The following is an 18,321-nucleotide window of genomic DNA, read 5'->3' as shown; positions in this document are numbered from 1 at the left end:
TTTCTCAGTATATTTTTTGGAGGTTGTGTTTAGATATTACAGTGAAACCTCTATCCATCGTTCCCGGAACTATCGTTTTCCCGGATGCATCGTCCGTTTTGTTCGGTCCCGAATACATCCCATATAAAATAATGTTACATTTTCCCGCTTCTATCGTTCCTCGAACTATCGTTTTATCGCATCGATCGTTCAAAAATCTTAGTCCCGGGCCACAATTTTCCCGCAATGATCGTTTCTGAGAATTTAAAATGCAGATTTTTGAGATAAATTAATACCGAAAGACGCACAATGTTTTTGGAATACACAGTAGCGGTAACCTGTTATGTCGCCCAACCAGCACAGATTCTTTTGGAATGAGGGGTCAGCGGTGCAGGGGTGATAGTTGGAGTGAATGGCGGTGCCCATTGTCAGAAATTTTACGAGTTTAATTTGGGTGCACTCATATTTCGTTCCAGCGATGCCAGATGGCATGTGCAGTGTGAATTTCTTCACAAATGCTTTTATTACAAGTACAAAGGAAAGGCGAGCGAAACTTTTTCATTCTTCTGGTTCATATCGTGTCTTCTACAGCTACGTTTCGTTGAGTTCGGCAGTACTGGTACTTCCATTTTTCCTGTTATAGTCCGCGAAGGTTGATGGAGCGGTGAGGAAGACGACGAATGCGAGCCCGAAGCTTTGCCGAGTTTTGCCGAAGCACACGCTGCATTGGCGAAAGTGAAGTCGTTCTTTTATGCGCTTAATATTAGTGAACGTGACGAAGAAAACATTTTGAACGTGGAAAGTGCTCTGTTTGGCCTAAAACGTAAAGTTTCGACAAACCAGTTGTCCATTAAAGACTTTTTTGGTAAAAAGAAGTAACTTTGAAAGAGAAACATTGTTTTTTTTAAAAAAATTTAATGCTTTCCCGCATCTATCGTTTTCCCGCATTCATCGTTTTTATTTCCCACCCCCGCCGAAAACGATGCATCGAGGTTTCACTGTATTAATATAACATTATTGTTGAGGTGGTGTTTTGATGTTTTACCAGTCATATATGAAATAGCAATCGGTTCAGATGTGTTCAGAGGAGAGATCCAGAAGTGTTACCATCTCAGAACGAGGTTCGTTATTGACTGATGACGGTTTGATAAACCGAAACATGTTGTGAATGTTCCGATAGTAAATCGAATGCTCGATATGAAACATAAGATGATATTTTAATCATTTTAATTATCTTATCTTACTATTTTATTGTGATTTGACGGTAAACAAAGATAATAATTATTTTATGTAGATTTAGTTAAGTGTTTAGAATTATACTGGGGTCTGTCAAACATGCTCACTATTTATGCAAATAGAAGATACAGTTTTTTTCCCAAAATTACATCCCTTAAATCTAGGTTGTAGTGTATCGGAATTTGTTTTGTATCGTGGTTGGTTAGGAAGTGTTGAATTTTAGTTTTTGAAAAAATGAAGCAGTTCAAATATTTTGCTAATAGTAATACATAAGCAGTTGCCTGACAGAAGAGCTCATTTGGAAGGTCACATCATTGTGAGTTTTTCAGCAGTGGGGTGGGTTGTTGCCCCTGAGCCTGAACTATGTTAGGTGTGCGTGAAATAATTTGCACAGGAAAGTATGTCATTGCTGGAGCAACTGGTGGAGGGGTGTGAATATGGAGTTCATCTTGTCTTGATTTAATTTTTAGTTTATATTAAATTCTGTTACATGTTGTAAAATGACCACTAGTTCAAACATGTTTGTTCTAACCTCAAATAGATATTATCTCAAAATGCAAATTTGATTTACTTCAGAACGAAATCCACCATCTCCCGGTTGGCCTGGAGATCGTTTACGATGGCGAAAAGAGCAGATGGCGTATCGTCCGAGCTCCGAACTTAGCGAGCGCCCACGAGCTGAGATTGAGACAGATGCACATATCGAAGGCAATCTTGCAACAGAAGTCAGTTTTATCATATTGGACACATTGGAAAGGATTGTACAGGTAGAAATACGGTGCATTGACAATCATGTGACTGCCTTTCATTCTTGCATCATTTGACGTGTGATTATGTATGTCTTGTTACTTTATAATGCCACTTAACTGAATGCAAGAGTATGCAATGAAAATGGATTAGAGCATTTTCTGTTGCTTCGTATAATTGAAATGTTTGGTAAGCGTAATTGTACGGGGCTTGATGAAAAAGTATGGTGAATGACTGAATACCCGGTTCGTCATTAATCCTCTTTGGAACCAGGGCTGTGGAGTCAGTACACAAAACCTCCGACTTCTTCATAAAAGCTCAATATGTATTTATAATGCTAAACCTACTAAAATGGTAAATGGTACCATAAGACATTTCATCACCACCACGTGAATCATCAGGCTACTTTTGAGACTCGTAACCTATATTTAAGTATAAGTCTAATGGTTATTGCAGAAATCTGTTGATTTGTAGACAGTTTGTATTCTTAAGGTACCGGAGCCAAAGTTACAAAGCATTGTTCCCACACCATGTGCCTCAACACCTCATTGAATCTCCCTAAGAAATTGTTAAAATAATATTTTCTTAAGATTTTATATCGAGGTCGGAATCGGTACATTTTTACTGACTCCACCTAAAATTGCTTCCGACTCCGGAGCCCAGTTTGGAACACATGTACACTTGTTCTACTGAACCTACCAATGTTGGAAACATTTATGGAAGTCTTCTTTTGGAATCACCTGCAGATGGCGTGCCGTGTTGTGGTGACATCATTAACCAAACTGTTTGATCAAGCCTTGTGCGTTTAGTTGAATTCAATGCAACATGACCTGTGGGAGGAGAAGAATGCACATTACACCAATATGCGAAAGAGCGCGTCCTAATAGTTTTTCTTTCTTCAAACAAATGATATCTTTTACCAGTAATACAAGGCGCGTCCTCATAGTAAGTTTCCCTGGGGCCGTTTACAGAAACAAAACACAATTTCATGGAAATATTTATTGCAACAGATACAGCAAGTGTCCAGCTATTTTTCAACATATTCCCCACCGGAATTGAGACATTTGTCATACCGTGGGACCAACTTTTGAATACCTGTGTCGTAGAAGTCTGCCGCCTGGGATTGGAACCACTGTGTGACAACCATCTCCGCCTCTCTGTCATTCTCAAAACGCTGACGCTGACCGGACAGGAATTTCTTGAGGAGTAGGAAAAGATGGAAATCACTGGGAGCGAGGTCCGGGCTGTAGGGTATATGATTAAACACCTCCCAGCTGAACTCCTGCAGGAGACTTTCTGTCCGTCGAGCCGTGTGCGGCCTAGCGTTATCACTGACCGCACTTCACAGTCGGCGGGAGCTGGAATAAGAACCTCCATCTTCAACAGCTGCAACGATGCTACTGTGAGAACGCGGCAGGTGCCGTTAGTGCATGCGCCATGCTACGTCATTAATCTATCACGTACGCACAGTCGCTTCGCGCAATATAAGGTTTGCTAGCTGTGGGACGAGTGGGAAACTTACTTTGAGGACGCGCCTCGTAAATTTATTATCATGTTCTAATACTGCTGTTGTGTTCCTATTTGAGTGCCATGAACTTTGATAACAGTAGGCCTAAAGACAGTCAAATACGTATTCACAGTTTTTATTACTAAGGAAACATGAAGCTTGGATCGAAGCACCACAGCTGTTTTTGTGTGCATGTGCTTAATGAGAGGACAAGCATTTGAACTTTACTTTGTATTACAGGTTGCATCTCAGCTAGACAACTTGCAGAGTTTACTGGGGGTCGTTCTTAAAGTGTTACTGCATGCACTAGGGCGAAACCAAAGCACGTGTGTGCTCCAGAACATGTTTGCCACTCAGCGTTCTCTTGTCTTCAAGGTAGGTTGTTTATTTTAGTGCTGAAAAATGTTTTCACCTGTATTAGGTATGTGAAATGTGATATTTCTCTTTACAGTTTCCAAATCTGTTGTTTGATGAAGAAACTGAACAATGCGCAGATTTGTGCCTGCGTCTTCTCAAGCACTGCAGCTCCAGTATGAGCAATGTCCGTTCACAGGCCTCAGCCTCACTGTATCTTCTCATGAGACAGAACTTTGAGATTGGCAATGTACGTATTGTGTTGACATGTCGTTTGTACAGTATAATTATAGTCTAATGTTTATTTTTATTTGTATTTCATGGATCAGTTGGATGTGAATTCAGAGTCCAGTCTTTCCAGCCTGGCCTCAGTTCTTTTAACTTGTGATTTGTTCTGAAGATGTTTCATGATGTGCAGTTTGCATTACATAAACTACCTTTATACACTGCTAATTTGACTAACAAACAAATGCATTTCCATCCTCACAAGACCTACTTCAATATTCAGTACCTATATATTTGGTTCATATCATCTTTGGTGTAGTTTAGTATTACAGATGCAGTTGACGTGTCAAAACATTACCTGTTAAAAGTCAGTTATCAACATTAGCAGTTTAAAACATTTAAATGTCAAAAACTTTTGTTAGAGATATGTTGAAAGTAACGCAAAGTAATGTATCCCTTGTATACTACGTCATAATAGAGGATTTGTTCTTTATGTTGCGCTGCCTCAACGTCGTACTTTGCTCTGGTTTTCACTTTCATGTCTGTAGTGTATCCAGAGTGTGGTTTCACTTTGCAGTGACTGGACCGTCTTCTTTTTGAGATTTGTGCAACAAGAAATAGATAAATTGGGTTTTGTTGCAAAAATTGTACATTATTTTTAATCTGAAAATTTGAAATGTCTGTTACTTGTAAAACACTGTTACATGAATACAGATTAATGTGTTCATGCTCATATATTATTTTGTACATTTTTTGGTTAATTGTAAATATTACGTGTTGTCACTTTTCAGAATTTTGCAAGAGTAAAGATGCAGGTCACAATGTCATTGAGTTCATTAGTTGGCACAAGTTCGACGTTCAGTGAAGAGTCTCTACGGCGATCACTGAAGACAATCCTAGTGTACGCGGAGAAAGACGCAGAGCTGCAAGACACCACATTTCCAGAGCAGGTGTTAACACTTTCTCTTCATATTCAGGAAACTCGGAAAGTGCACTGTAACTTTGAAGTCTTATGATCAGGTCATTAGCTGGGCAAATTTTCCTGCAGTTTTGTGGCTCTCATCTGACGCGTGAACTGAATACGTGGTATATCTGATGTGTACTCGGAAGTTGACCAGGTTTAAATCTTGTCAAAGAAGCTGAGTGTGCCAACACTGCAGGAGATTCTGCCTCGCTCCTACTCAGACAGTTACTGGAGTGCATCATGACACAGTCTTTTTGTAACAGATGCATGTTAATGAAAAATAATTACAAAAACCAGGCACAAAATATATACATACATTGTAAATTCAAGAGTATAAAATTATTAAAATAACATTTTTGGAATGTTTACAGACAGAAGTGTTTATACAAATTAAAACTAATAAAACTTTCCACTTTTTACTGTCAGTGTATTTCAGTAAAATTTCAAGTACCTCTGTAGTTGGTACAACTTTGTAAATAATCTACAAAAAATCAGTAACAGATGTCAAAATGTGATATGGGCTTCCTGTTCACTGCATGGGACTTTTTGTCCACTCGTTTTCATAAGGAAACATCCATATTTCTTAATGTTATTAAACTGACGAGGAATATTTTAGTTCTTTTATGCAGTGGAGAAGCGTTCAGTATTTATGCAGTTCAGTTACTTTTTTTATAGGAAGATAAATGTCTCACTTGAATATTACTTTTGTCTGCCAGGTCAAAGATCTTGTATTTAATTTGCATATGATACTGTCAGACACAGTTAAGATGAAAGAATTTCAAGAGGACCCAGAGATGCTGATGGATCTCATGTATCGAATTGCCAAGGGTTATCAGAATTCTCCAGATCTTCGTCTCACGTGGCTCGCAAACATGGCTCAGAAACATATGGAAGTACGTACACACACTTGCACTGCTGAGTTTGTTAATCTTATCTTTGTTCCTGCCCAGAATCTGTTCTGAAATAATTCCTTATGTTAACTGACTGGCCCCTGTACAAGAGAATAATAGCAGTTGTGAGTAGAATGGTTCGTGCTGATGGAAAACTCACAAAAATGCCCATGCCGTAAGTGGCCTACATATCCGTGACCAAACAAGCCAAGACCCATGTTTGCTGCCCACTGCAGCCAGCATATTTGAATAAGTACAATAAATCATATTCTGGTCACATTCTGTTCTGATACTATATTTTAGTACAGGTAGGACTCGGTTTACGCCGGGGTTAGGTTCCTGAGATTTCCGGCATAAAATGAAGCAGCGTAAATTGAAGCAAAAATATAATGGAACATATGTAAATACATTAGGTTCCGTTCCAAGATTTTGAAAAATGTTTCATTTGATGAAATTTACAAATTTAAAATTATATAATGTTTAAGACAAAGAAAGAAAATTTACTGCTTTAAAAAGCGATAGAATAGATATCTGTTTGGTTTTCTTCTTTGCTGATAATAAGTTATAGTATGGCTGTAGAACTATCTCAATTCCTACGGTTGAGCTCCGCTCCCAGTTGGGGTCGTTGCTACAGAAGATCTCGCATCCCTTATTAATAAGAGCAACAGCGTCTTGCATTGATTTCACTGTTAGTGATGACTTTGACACTTCACTCCATGCAGCTGAAATGTTGAAGATTCCTTTCATGATGTTGTATGACTTCCAGTAGCCTCTCAACGTGACATTATCGGACACTTGAATAGCCTCAGATATTCCCTTGAGTGTTGTCCGTAAGTAATAAGCCTTGAAGGTGGATGTTGCTCCTTGTAGTTTATCATTTTGTATTATAGTTTTATTACAATGTCGGGACCATCTGTGTCTAGGAAGTCAGGCAGAGTCATGACTCATCCATCACCCCCTCCAATCGTGATCTACGAGAGGCGCAAAAGTGAAGCAGGCGTAAATTGAAGCGGCGTAAACCGAGTCCTACCTGTACTGTGGTCATTTTAACTTCGGATGCACACTTGGAAATGTGGTTCACTGGAATACTTTATTGTGTTTCATTACCAACATATTCGTTAATTTATTTTAATTTTACACAAATGCGAAATTAAAGTTGATATTGTCTTTTCATTTTTAGTTTTGTTCTGTACCACAGTAATTTCTTTGAATAACTTGGTGACTGAAAGTTATGTGCTTAATTTTTCTGTTTGATAGTGGTAATGGATGATCCACTGTGGGCCACAAATGTGAAATTTTCTGTAGTCTTGGATGATACACCTACATAGCTTCACTTTTACATGGTATTTATTAAACATTACAAATGTGTGTTGATGCCACTAAATTTTGATGTTTTATCTATGAACTTTTAAGTAATACAAATCAAGGTTAATTCAGATTTTACACATTGATGGATCCCTATGTTGCATAATGAATGATGATTTGCGTGTGTGAGACTGCCTGTGTGATTGGAAAGCATTTAAAAAAAGCATCATAAGTACTGTGTGAACTTCTTCTTGTGTTATTTTACTTCAACATTCTTATGGTTAAATTATGATTTGATTTTTATGGGGAAAAAACAATTTTAATCATTTTTCATTGCACTGAAAATAACCTTATGCTAATGCTGCTTACATTTACAGTGTTGATGTAGATGATGAGGTTTTGTAGTATGACATCCATCCTGAGAAAACTGTGTTTATGTTGCGCTGATGTAGCGATTTGCCTTTGCAGCGCAATAATCACACAGAAGCAGCCATGTGCCTTGTGCACAGTGCCGCGCTTGTGGCCGAATATTTGCATATGCTGGAGGATGAGCCTCACCTGCCCATTGGAGCAGTAGCGTTTGAGAAAGTAACTCCAAACGCCTTGGAAGAAAGCGCAGTATCCGATGATGTGTTAAGTCCGGAGGAGGAGGGCGTGTGTCTTGGCAAGGATTTTACAGAGAGTGGTCTTATAGGACTGCTAGAGCAGGCAGCCCGTTCACTTCACACAGTGAGTGTCTTCTGAGGTGCATTGGAAGTTGTTTGTGACATTATTCCAGTATCAGAAGTGAGAATAGAGTTCTAAAGTAAACCAACTGAAAACAGGAAAATCCCTCATTTTACGACGTGCGATCGGAAAGTTTCAAGACTGCGCCTATAAAAACCCGTACACTTATCTCAGGTATTAAATTCATCCATCACCCTCGAAGTAGTTCCCCTGGGAGTGAACACAACGATCCCAGCGCCGCTGCCAAGCCTGGAAGCATCCCTGAAAATCTTTCTTTGTCAGCCTGTCGAGCACCATCTGCGATTCTGCCTGAATCTCTTCTATCGTCTCAAATCTCCTTCCCTTTAGCTGAATTTTCATCTTTGGGAAGAGGAAGAAGTCACACGGAGCTAAATCCAGAGAATAAGGAGGGTACAGGATGACGGCCATGGTGTTTGAGGCCAAAAACTGCCGAACTTTGGGGGCGGTGTGCGCTGGCGCGTTGTCATGATGCGTCGCATGTGGAGTTCTTCCTTTAGAATCAGCTGACAGGTCCCATAGCCTATCCCAACAATGTCGCACAAGTCGTTGATGGTACGACGTCGATCTTCATGAATGGCCTGCCGAATCTTCGTAACATTTTCGGGCGTTGTGCTCGAAGATGGTCGTCATCGACAGAGGTTCGGCCATTTTTAAAACGTGAATGCCACACAAAAGTTTGTGCACGACCCATTGCGGACTCCCCAAATGCTTGCTTTAACATTTCATAGGTTTCCGTAGCCGTTTTGGCGAGTCTTTGGCAAAATTTGATTTGTTCATGAAAATCCGCCATTCCGAAATCGCAGGAGGGTCGGTGTAATGCACTACCAAAACGCCCGTAACTAAGAAACAAATGCTAATTCGATGATGCCGGCTGGCACACTGATTCACTATGAATGTAGGCCGCACCCCCTAGCGGCAGAAGCTCGTACTATATCCGGTTCGCCCTCTACTGACACAGTCTTGAAACTTTCCGATCGCACCTCGTATGTGACATCTTCTCTATACTTAACATTAAAAAATCGACAGTGTAATTGATTTTACTTGCTGTAGCTAAATATTAATTATAAGCCATACTTTTTCAGTTGCAGCCAAATATTTTGTGAGATGCTGAGTAGAAACATGCCTAATGGTGATTATTTGTCATGTATTTGACCACCACATTGTCATTGTGAACATTCAACATGCGTCCTATTCAGTCACCGAGTTTGAGATCATATAATTCTCCGGACCAATTGTATGTAGCTTCATTTTCTTCAGTGTCTGACTGGAGTTAGCAACATTTCTTCAGATGTGAAACTTATTAAAAATTACGTAATCCCTGGTCATTGAATCATTAATGTCTCTATGATATGTTCTTCTACTGCATAGTGGATTTCTTAAACTTTGAAATATAACTGTGATGCCAAGTTCTGTCATTAGCCATCCACTGGGCTTGCGTCTGTTGAGCATTGTTCTGTGATAATTTACGTAATTTAATTGGATTTCTGTTGGACTTCACTTGTTTGGTAAATTTAGTATTTTATTTTGTTTCCAGGCTGGGATGTATGAAGCAATAAATGATGTTTACTCAATACTAATACCAATAACAGAAGCAAATAAGGATTATAAGAAACTTGCAAACATACATGGGTAAGTAATAACTTTGACTTCTTGAGTTAATTATCAGGGACTGGTTATGTGTATGTGTTTTTATATCCTGACTAATATTATGAATCAAGATGGAGATTCTTAAGTCCTAATCTGTTATATTATACCTGTCATTCAGTTTATTTATTGATGAAGGTTTAAAATGTTTTCACAGTGGTGAGTATGAAGATTGCTGTCTTCTGGATTGTTACGCCGTGTAGTATGGTAGATGTCCACTAACATTTCAGAGGTCATACTGCCCCACGACATGCCCAAGCCCTCCTATTGGTCCCCACCCATAATCATTGCAAGTGTTGCAGCCAGTTAAAGATGAGCTAGGCCTCGTCCGAGGCACAGTACTGCATCCTGTTTGTCTGTGGTAAGGCACATGTTGGGCAGATCGGCTTTAGCATTGAGACAGGGTGTAAGGTCAAACATACTGTGACAAAGTAGGCCATAGAAAATTACAGTTCAATGACAGGTCAAGTGGTATGGACTGTGACGACTGACTGACTGTGTCCACAGTTGCCTTTTGTTTCAGTCACCACAAGAGCTTCATATCTATTAAGTAATTTCTGGTTTGATTGTCTGTTACTATCTCTGCAAGTATTATTAAATATGAAACTCACTGAATATCCAACACTGCAGCAAGGTCACTCAACACAAATCCAACTAAGAAATGCTGTTGTCTAAAATCTGTTGACAGGTCAGCAAAGTTCACTCTGTCTTCACCATCTCTAATCATACTTCTCAGTTTCAGTACATAATTGTTTACTCAGGGTTTGAAAGGAAAGTGTTTGTGTGAGTTATCATATTTGTATCTTTTAATGGCGAAGCTAATGTATGAAAATTTTATGGTGTAAAACAACGTTAATTATTACATCTTCATGTTACACATGTATGGACTGAAATGTTTGTTAAATTTAGTCTGTCTGAGAAATAAAGAAACCACATGCTTTGTTGCACATCTTGAGAAACACCACATTTCAGTTACAGTTGTTTTTATACTAGAAATGTTTCTCAAATTATTTTGATTCTAACATAATTCTTGTAGATGGAGGCAGCAGGCACTTCTGAAATGATGGTAAACTACTGCAGAAGACATCCATCTTCATTCATTATTTTATGTTAAAAAATCACAAAACCTTATTAAAGTACGAGGGCGTTTCAAAAAGTAACAGCAAATTGACAATATTTCACAAAACGAATACCCCAGCCATTTCAAACTCCCGCACAGGGAAGATATATTCTTAGAGAAGGTTTTGACACCGCCCAATAAATGGCGTGGCGTACTTAATTGGAAGGGATGCATATACGAAATGGCGGCGCCCTTAGCTGTTTGCACCGTAGAGGAGCAGCGAGCAATCATCAGATTTTTGTGGTCGGAGGGTGTGAAACCTCGTGAAATTCATAGAAGAATGCTGTATTGGCGAGAGAAGAGTGTACGAGTGGGTAGATGCGTTTAAAAATGGGCGAACATCAATCCGTGATGACCAACGCTCCGGTCATCCCAGCACAGCCGTCACTGATGAGAAGATGAGTCGCGCCGATGCCATTATTCGTGAAACAGTATCAGAAAAAGGGTGAAACAGTGAATAGTGCCCGATACAGCGCACTTTTGGAGGAGGAGCTGTCACAGAGGACTTTTGTCTAAAGGCGTTCTTCTCCTCCTTCATGATAACGCACGCCCTCACACGGCTGCTGCAACTCTTGACACCATTCGGAGATTGAGATTTCAGATCTTACAGCATCCCCCATACAACCCTGACCTTGCTCCCTCTGATTATCTTGTGTTTGGACCCCTGAAGGAAGCTTTGAGAGGGCGAAGATTTGGGAATGACGACGAAGTCAAAGAAGTGGTGCATTCCTGGCTGAAGGCACAACCAAAAACATTTTTTTCTGATGGAATAAAGAAGTTGGTGCAACGGTGTGAGAAGTGTATTGAAAAGGAGGGTGATTATGCGGAAAAATGACATATGATTTGTATCTCTAATTAAATTATATATCTCAAAATATTTAATTTGCTGTTACTTTTTGAAACACCCTCGTATTATGATTCGTGAATGAAAATGAACTGGCAGTTGAAAGTTGTGTTGACAGAACAGCTCTGGTGGTTTTTGGTAGGAGCACAGTTATAATTTATTGACAAACCAGAACAAGAAGGTTTAACAAGAGATCTTCAATTTTATTCATGCACTTGCCACTCATGTCTCAAACATTTCCTAACCTTAACGTCATTAATCGATAGGTTTTGTATTTCAGGAAGTTACAGGAAGCATTCACTAGGGTGGAACAGTTACAAGGCAAGAGAGTTTTTGGCACTTATTTTCGTGTTGGTTTCTATGGATCAAAGTTTGGAGATTTAAATGGAGAAGAATTCATCTATAAGGAGCCTACCCTCACTAAACTTCCAGAAATTTTCAGTCGTTTGGAGGTTGGTAACTAAAGATTTGGGACTGTTAACTTTGACTTGTCTGACATTATAAGTGTGGGCTGCAGCGTACAGTAGTGTTGATGTAAATGTGTTATCAGATGGTACTGAAAATTTCTAAGAAAGATTTTAAGTTGGTAGTTGCCATGCCATGCCCAGTAAGGATCTGAGGAGTCATCATGCACTGTAAGGTGAGTGCTTACACAAGAACAGTAGGTAATAAATACAGGTAACCCTCGATTTGCGCCGTCTCAGAATAATGCCGATTTTGAAACCAGCAAGTGAAAAAGTGGAAAAAATATATTTTACTATTATTTATAACATTTTACAATGTATCTCGTACTGATTGTTATACTAAATCGTAATTCTTACATCGCTGATTTTGAATAAAAATTATAAATATAGTCATCTCTGCAATTACGTACGTTTCGTTAACGCGAATTTGCTCCAATGAGATCGATGAATCGGTAAAAGCTGTTTGTGAAATGCAAACTTTTGCATATGTGAGTTCGCTCTTATGAAATTTCATTCCTGGCGCTTTAAACTTTCAAAGGACTAATTTAATCTCTGTGGAGGTACCGGGGTTATTTTTACTACGCGATTTTATATAGGTCGGTGTCTTACATGAATGCAACTATCACATAACAACAGAGATGACTGTACACATCAATCATATGAAAGAATCGCAGTCAATCGCAGGGACCAACGAATATATTTTTTAAATTCCCTTTATTTTATTTTCGTTATTTCAGAGCTTTAAATGTACTGACATTATATTACTCATCAATGTTTGGGTGCTGGGAATGCATGTCACTGACTTCCCATTGATTTACATTATAGAAGAGTTTCAATTTACGCCGGATCGTCCAGGAACGCATCCCGGGCCTAAATCGAGGGCTACCTGTATTCTGGAGGCGATAAATCCTGATGTTTTCTGTGGTTCTGCTGCATCTGGAAGTCATTATTGTTACCAAGAACCATAAATCTGCAGGATTGATTGAAAGGGAAGGGGTGGGCAAAATCTTGTTAGTCCACTTTCAGAGAGAACTGAGGTGTTGCTGCCAACCAATAACCAGTGGAAAATAAATTACACCTCAAGAATCACATCAATCTGAGCCCGTACTGCACATGAGTGTCCTTATCTGTGGTCTGTTTTGTAGCAAAATGACATGAGTCTTGGATTCATGGTATTTTATTACTACCTTTTAGTTTTGGCCATAGAGAAACCATTTAAACCCACAGTGACGTAAATAGGTCATCCCTGCAGTGACAGAGTATTCGTAACCACAAGAGTCATGCAGTGTAAAAAGAACACAAGTCCAGAAATAACTTTGGCTTGTAACTCTGGGTGCAAAAGATATTATAGTGAACTATAATTGCATCAAAGAGTTCATACTTGCCTGATATTCTTGGGGAAAATTAAATCAAGCATACAATAGTGTGTTTACCTGCATTTTTGTTGTTGTTATTTTCAAAAGTGGGTTTTCTGGACTTGTGGGTTAGCCGGTGACCAGTTCAGTTGTTTGTGCAAGTGAGTGTTGCAGAAAAAAACAGTTTCATCTTGCCTGAATCACACAGTTTTACAATCCATAAAATTTTCTTCACAGACTGACATCTCTATTCTAACTTGTAATATCAATTTAATGCCATGGTTAAGAGTATGAATGTTAAATAAGATATAATAAAGATGAGATGAATTTTTTAGTATTCTGCTTTCAGAACTTCTATGCTGAAAGATTTGAAACAGAAAACATCATCGTCATCAAGGATTCCAATGCCGTGGACATAAGCAGCCTTGACCCAGAGAAAGCGTATATTCAGATCACTTATGTGGAGCCATATTTTGAAGCATATGAAGTCAGACACCGTGTCACACACTTTGATAGAAATTTTAATATGAGTAAGTACAATTCATTATGACAAAATATAGTAAAATACAGCACTGCAAACAGGATGTAACATGAAGATATCCGTCTTCTGGGTTATTGCGCTGTGTAGTCTGGTCGATGTTAACCAACGTTTCAGAGGTCATACTGCCTCCGTCATCAGGGCGTCATCGCCCTGATGACGGAGGCAGTATGACCTCTGAAACGTTGGTTAACATCGACCAGACTACACAGCGCAACAACCCAGAAGACGGATATATTCATACTCACCGCTGTGAGAACCTCAAGTCTTACAGGATGTAACATGTTACAGTACACTGCTTCGAAAATTCAAACATCAAATGCGGTATTGTAGTAAATCAGACAGTTGATAACTTTTGTACTTTACTGTACATAACTGGTCAAGCTTTGTATTTAACCTTGAACTAATATGCTGGATTTTATGTGGACAGTATACATCCTTGTGTTTCATTTCAGTTTTGTTTCAAATGTGGTTATTTTCATTTGTCAATTTAGACATGTAGTTCATTTGATTTTTAAAGCAGAAGTTTTTCACTGATTCACCACAGTACTCTACTAATTCCTTGCTGCTCCATATTTCCTCTGTACTTAACAGATGTTTTAGCTGCTCAGTGCGTTCCCTTTTGATATGAAAAGGAAAGATCCGTCAGTGTCCTCTAAAACCTACCATTCAACCCTGCCCTGAATCAGTTTAAATACGTTTACTTACAACCCACATCTCTGATGCTCATTTCAGTATCATCCTACCTGCTAATTTTCAGGCATCCAAGTACAGCAGATTCCGGTTAATTGGGCCATCAGTTAATCAGGACAGTCGTTTATTTGGGACAAATCTTAAAGAACAAACTTTTTAAACTCTTTACGTGGAACTTCGCATAATTGCGGCAGTCGCTTAAGTGGGCCGACATGTTCTAGTCTTGATGTATCCTAATTAATCAGAATCCACTGTATTCTGCGTCCACCAGGTTTTTGAACCACAATCGTATAAGCACATTCTGCTCTTCCATCCGTATTACTCATCTTGTTGATCTAGACCTTCTTGATTAAATCAGCCAAAAAAATTATATTCTGCCATATGTTCATAAACTTAATAACGCAAGAATATCTGCTTGTAATGTATTCTATGCTCGTACTAGTGACATAGTTGTGCATCCATGTAGTGTTCCTGCAAAGAGTCAGATTTGAGTTTCCTAGTTTCGATTCACTAAGTCCCTGAAATCTGAAATGCATATATATAGATGAACAGCTCACTGTTTTGAGTAATCAGTATTCATAAATCTGAAATTTCATGAAGGAATGCTTGCAGGATTTAGATCGCGGAGTCATAAAAGTCGCTGTTCTAGTAAAACTGATGACCAATTTATCAGAAAAAGGGACGCCACGAACTACTGCAGGAATCCATCGATCTGTACGAAATGTATCGTTATTATACAGCAAGCATGTCAAACTCGCGGCCCACAACGAATATTTTTGCGGCCCAGCCAATATAACGATATGTAAGAAACGTTTTAATAAAAATTTCGTAACTTAATTTGAAGGCAAAATTCAGTGAAGTTGGCGTGCTTGGATTTTACAAATATTTACCTGCCAGGTTTGAAAATACTTGAAAATTCGCATATGAAATTATTTCCATCTTTGGAAGTACTTATCGGTGTGAGCAGTTATTTACAATTATGAAAGGAAATAAGTCTCCTGTCAGATCCAGAATTACTGACATTCACCTTGGATCAGTTTTGAAAATAATCACTGCGAACAAGATTTCCCCCGAAGTAGGAAAGATAGTAGCAGAGAAGAGATGCCAAGTGTCAGGAAGAAAACATTAATTTTATCGTTGTTCTTGTTCCTTTTTTTATACTATACTTTTCGAAATAAACCTACGTTTCTATGAAAATTGAAGTTTTTGTTTTTTTTTGCGGCCCACATAAACTTAAACCTTGTTTATTTGGCCCGTGTTAGCCTTTGAGTTTGACATGCTTGATATACAGTATGTAGGAATGTATTATTTGCTTTACGCTTTGCTTCTCCCCCTCCCCCCACCAAATCACTCATGTTACCCGGAAACTCAGACCGTCAGAAATATTCTAGCTGAGTTCTTGTTGTAAAAGAATTAAATTTTATTATTGAAGGAATAGAGAATCGTAGTAATATCCTGAAATTATATAATATAAGCTCCTTTTATCTGTCCGACAGAGAGGTTTGTGTACGCCACTCCGTTCACGCCTGGAGGCCGAGCACATGGAGAATTACATGAACAATACAAAAGGAAGACCATACTTACCACGGCCAATCATTTTCCTTATGTGAAAACCAGAATACAAGTAATTGACAGGAAACAGGTAAAGCAGTAAAACTCATGAAATGTATCTGTGATTTTGAAACGTGTTCATTCCATTTCTTGCATTGACCCCTTTCTTCTTCAGTTGTTAACTAATACTATTATTTCTAGTACTTACATTGGTGAAGTTACTAACAAAATGTGTGTAAGGTTTAAGCAGGATCTGTATAACAAATGACCATTTATAACCACATGCCGAAGTTGTTTAGTTTTACACTGTCGAAGTCAGGTGTGGGCCGGATGAGTGGCGTGGCAAATGCTCAGTTTTGAACTGTGTGCCTCGACACAAATGAGACACAGTATTATTGTGTTTCAGTGCTGTACTTATTTAATTTCTTAACATTAAAAAAGTGTCCTTTAAGATCGTAACATAAAGAGTATTCGTTTCACTGGTTTCCTTCGAGGTTTAATCGACAGGTGGAACATACGGCACAGCAAGTAAGTGATATCGAGACTGAGTACTCTGAAGTTCGATCACGTTAAATGAACATGTTCATTTCGTGTGAATCGGTATATTAAGTAATCAAACTAAAATATTGTTAATATTGGTTTAGATAAAATTTATAAGTGAAACTTATGTTTTAGAATAGTACTCTTCTCAAAAATATCAGGTATCATTTAAATATGTATAAATTTAAATGTTTTCTGTATATTTATGGCGGTTTATTATACAGAAAACCTGTCTTGTTTAAACTGTTAATATAGAAAGATGCTTATTGTACCAAAATTTAATTTATTGTTCTCATTTTAAATGTTTAAATGTATTTTGGAATATTACCTCATTCTTAACATCTGGGCATGACTTTAAATCATATTTTCTTGTACTAATTTTGCCTGAAATGTATATTGACAGAATGTTTTTCTTTATAAATATATGTGTATATGCAGATTGTCCTGACTCCCATTGAGGTTGCAATCGAAGACATGCAAAAGAAGACGATGGAACTTTCACAAGCGACGCAGCAGGAGCCACCTGATCCCAAGATTCTTCAGATGGTTCTTCAGGGTTGTATAGGTAGGAACTGTTCGAACCTACTAACCTTATTGGTAACTGTGTGTACCACCAGCTTTAATAGTCATCAGCTCTGGATTTTGTAGTTATGGGTTTTATATGATTCTCACAATAAACTGATGATTTCCTAAAAAGGCGTTAAGCAGTCGATCTTCGTAATGGTGAGTGTTGCGATTTATTTGTGGTATGGACTGAATTCGTAATTATTATTTAGATGAGTTTTGGCTTCAGAGGGTTAACACAGTGTGACTACTTTTGAAGATGTAAGTTCGCCAACATTTAAGAAGCACCTCTGAAAACTGGGCAGTGAAAGCAAACAAGACCACAGGTACAGCGACTGAAGTGAAATTCATGAGAATAACAGAGAAATGTGCTTGGATGAACTGTAAACTAAACAGAAGATATTTAAAGAATTAAAAATAGAATTCCTTTTTTTACAACATTTTGAAAAATGGAAGTAGTTGCATCTAACATGTTTGACAGAGTGCAGACAGACAGACTTTCTAAAGTATTAAAAAATTACAAACCATGTGGATTAACAAACCCCGGGATGATCTTTTAAAGAGGCTTTTGGATGGGAAGACTGGAATAGGTCCGTGACTGCTAGATGATTATGATAAGTCTTGTAAGCACCCAAAATGCATATAAAATACTGTGTGGAAGCCTGGGTTAAATAGGAGTGGGAGTTGGTGTTTGGTGGAATGACGACGGACCGTCTGTCGCCGTAGTCGGGGTTCATGGATACACATAACATCATTTATCTGAGGACAGTCTTTACTCGTTCGTATTCAAGATACAGTATTTTCTCTTGCAACTTCAGATTACCCCAGTTGTAGTCTGTCAATATTAAATTTTTAAAATTAAATATTATTTCAGCACATTAACCACTTTATATAACAAACCTACTGAAATGCAGGGACCAAAGAAGCAGGGCTGTTTCCTCGTATATTCTCGCGTTATGTGTGTGTATGTCTCTGTATGATGCATCCCAAGTCACGTGGTTAGACGCTTTCTTCCCAACTGAGTCGTGGGCTCAGTCCCATAGAAGGTCATGTG

At 38.4% G+C, this 18,321-nt stretch overlaps 1 protein-coding gene across 7 annotated transcripts in view; it reads left to right on the top strand.

Moving 5' to 3' along the window:
• Zir (dedicator of cytokinesis) overlaps window positions 1-18,321 on the top strand; it is an 83,030-nt gene that overhangs the window by 37,735 nt on the left and 26,974 nt on the right. For all 7 annotated transcript variants that reach the window (XR_015536720.1, XM_087354576.1, XM_087354575.1 and 4 more), the window contains 11 exons: window positions 1,792-1,982; window positions 3,710-3,844; window positions 3,921-4,073; window positions 4,840-4,998; window positions 5,729-5,905; window positions 7,676-7,936; window positions 9,489-9,583; window positions 11,843-12,014; window positions 13,731-13,911; window positions 16,109-16,254; window positions 17,142-17,268. Coding sequence is in view for 6 of the 7 variants with exons in the window: in XM_087354576.1 (XP_087210702.1) it covers window positions 1,792-1,982; window positions 3,710-3,844; window positions 3,921-4,073; window positions 4,840-4,998; window positions 5,729-5,905; window positions 7,676-7,936; window positions 9,489-9,583; window positions 11,843-12,014; window positions 13,731-13,911; window positions 16,109-16,254; window positions 17,142-17,268 (1,797 nt within the window). In the remaining variant the exon portion in view is untranslated. The remainder of the gene's footprint in view (window positions 1-1,791; window positions 1,983-3,709; window positions 3,845-3,920; window positions 4,074-4,839; window positions 4,999-5,728; window positions 5,906-7,675; window positions 7,937-9,488; window positions 9,584-11,842; window positions 12,015-13,730; window positions 13,912-16,108; window positions 16,255-17,141; window positions 17,269-18,321) is intronic.

Source organism: Zootermopsis nevadensis, unplaced genomic scaffold (genome assembly GCF_977971745.1).
Source record: "Zootermopsis nevadensis isolate Lab colony 2312 unplaced genomic scaffold, Znev_1.0 Znev_ptg000023l, whole genome shotgun sequence".
NCBI classification, from domain to species: Eukaryota; Metazoa; Arthropoda; class Insecta; order Blattodea; family Termopsidae; genus Zootermopsis; species Zootermopsis nevadensis.
This window is presented reverse-complemented; position numbering and strand designations above follow the sequence as displayed.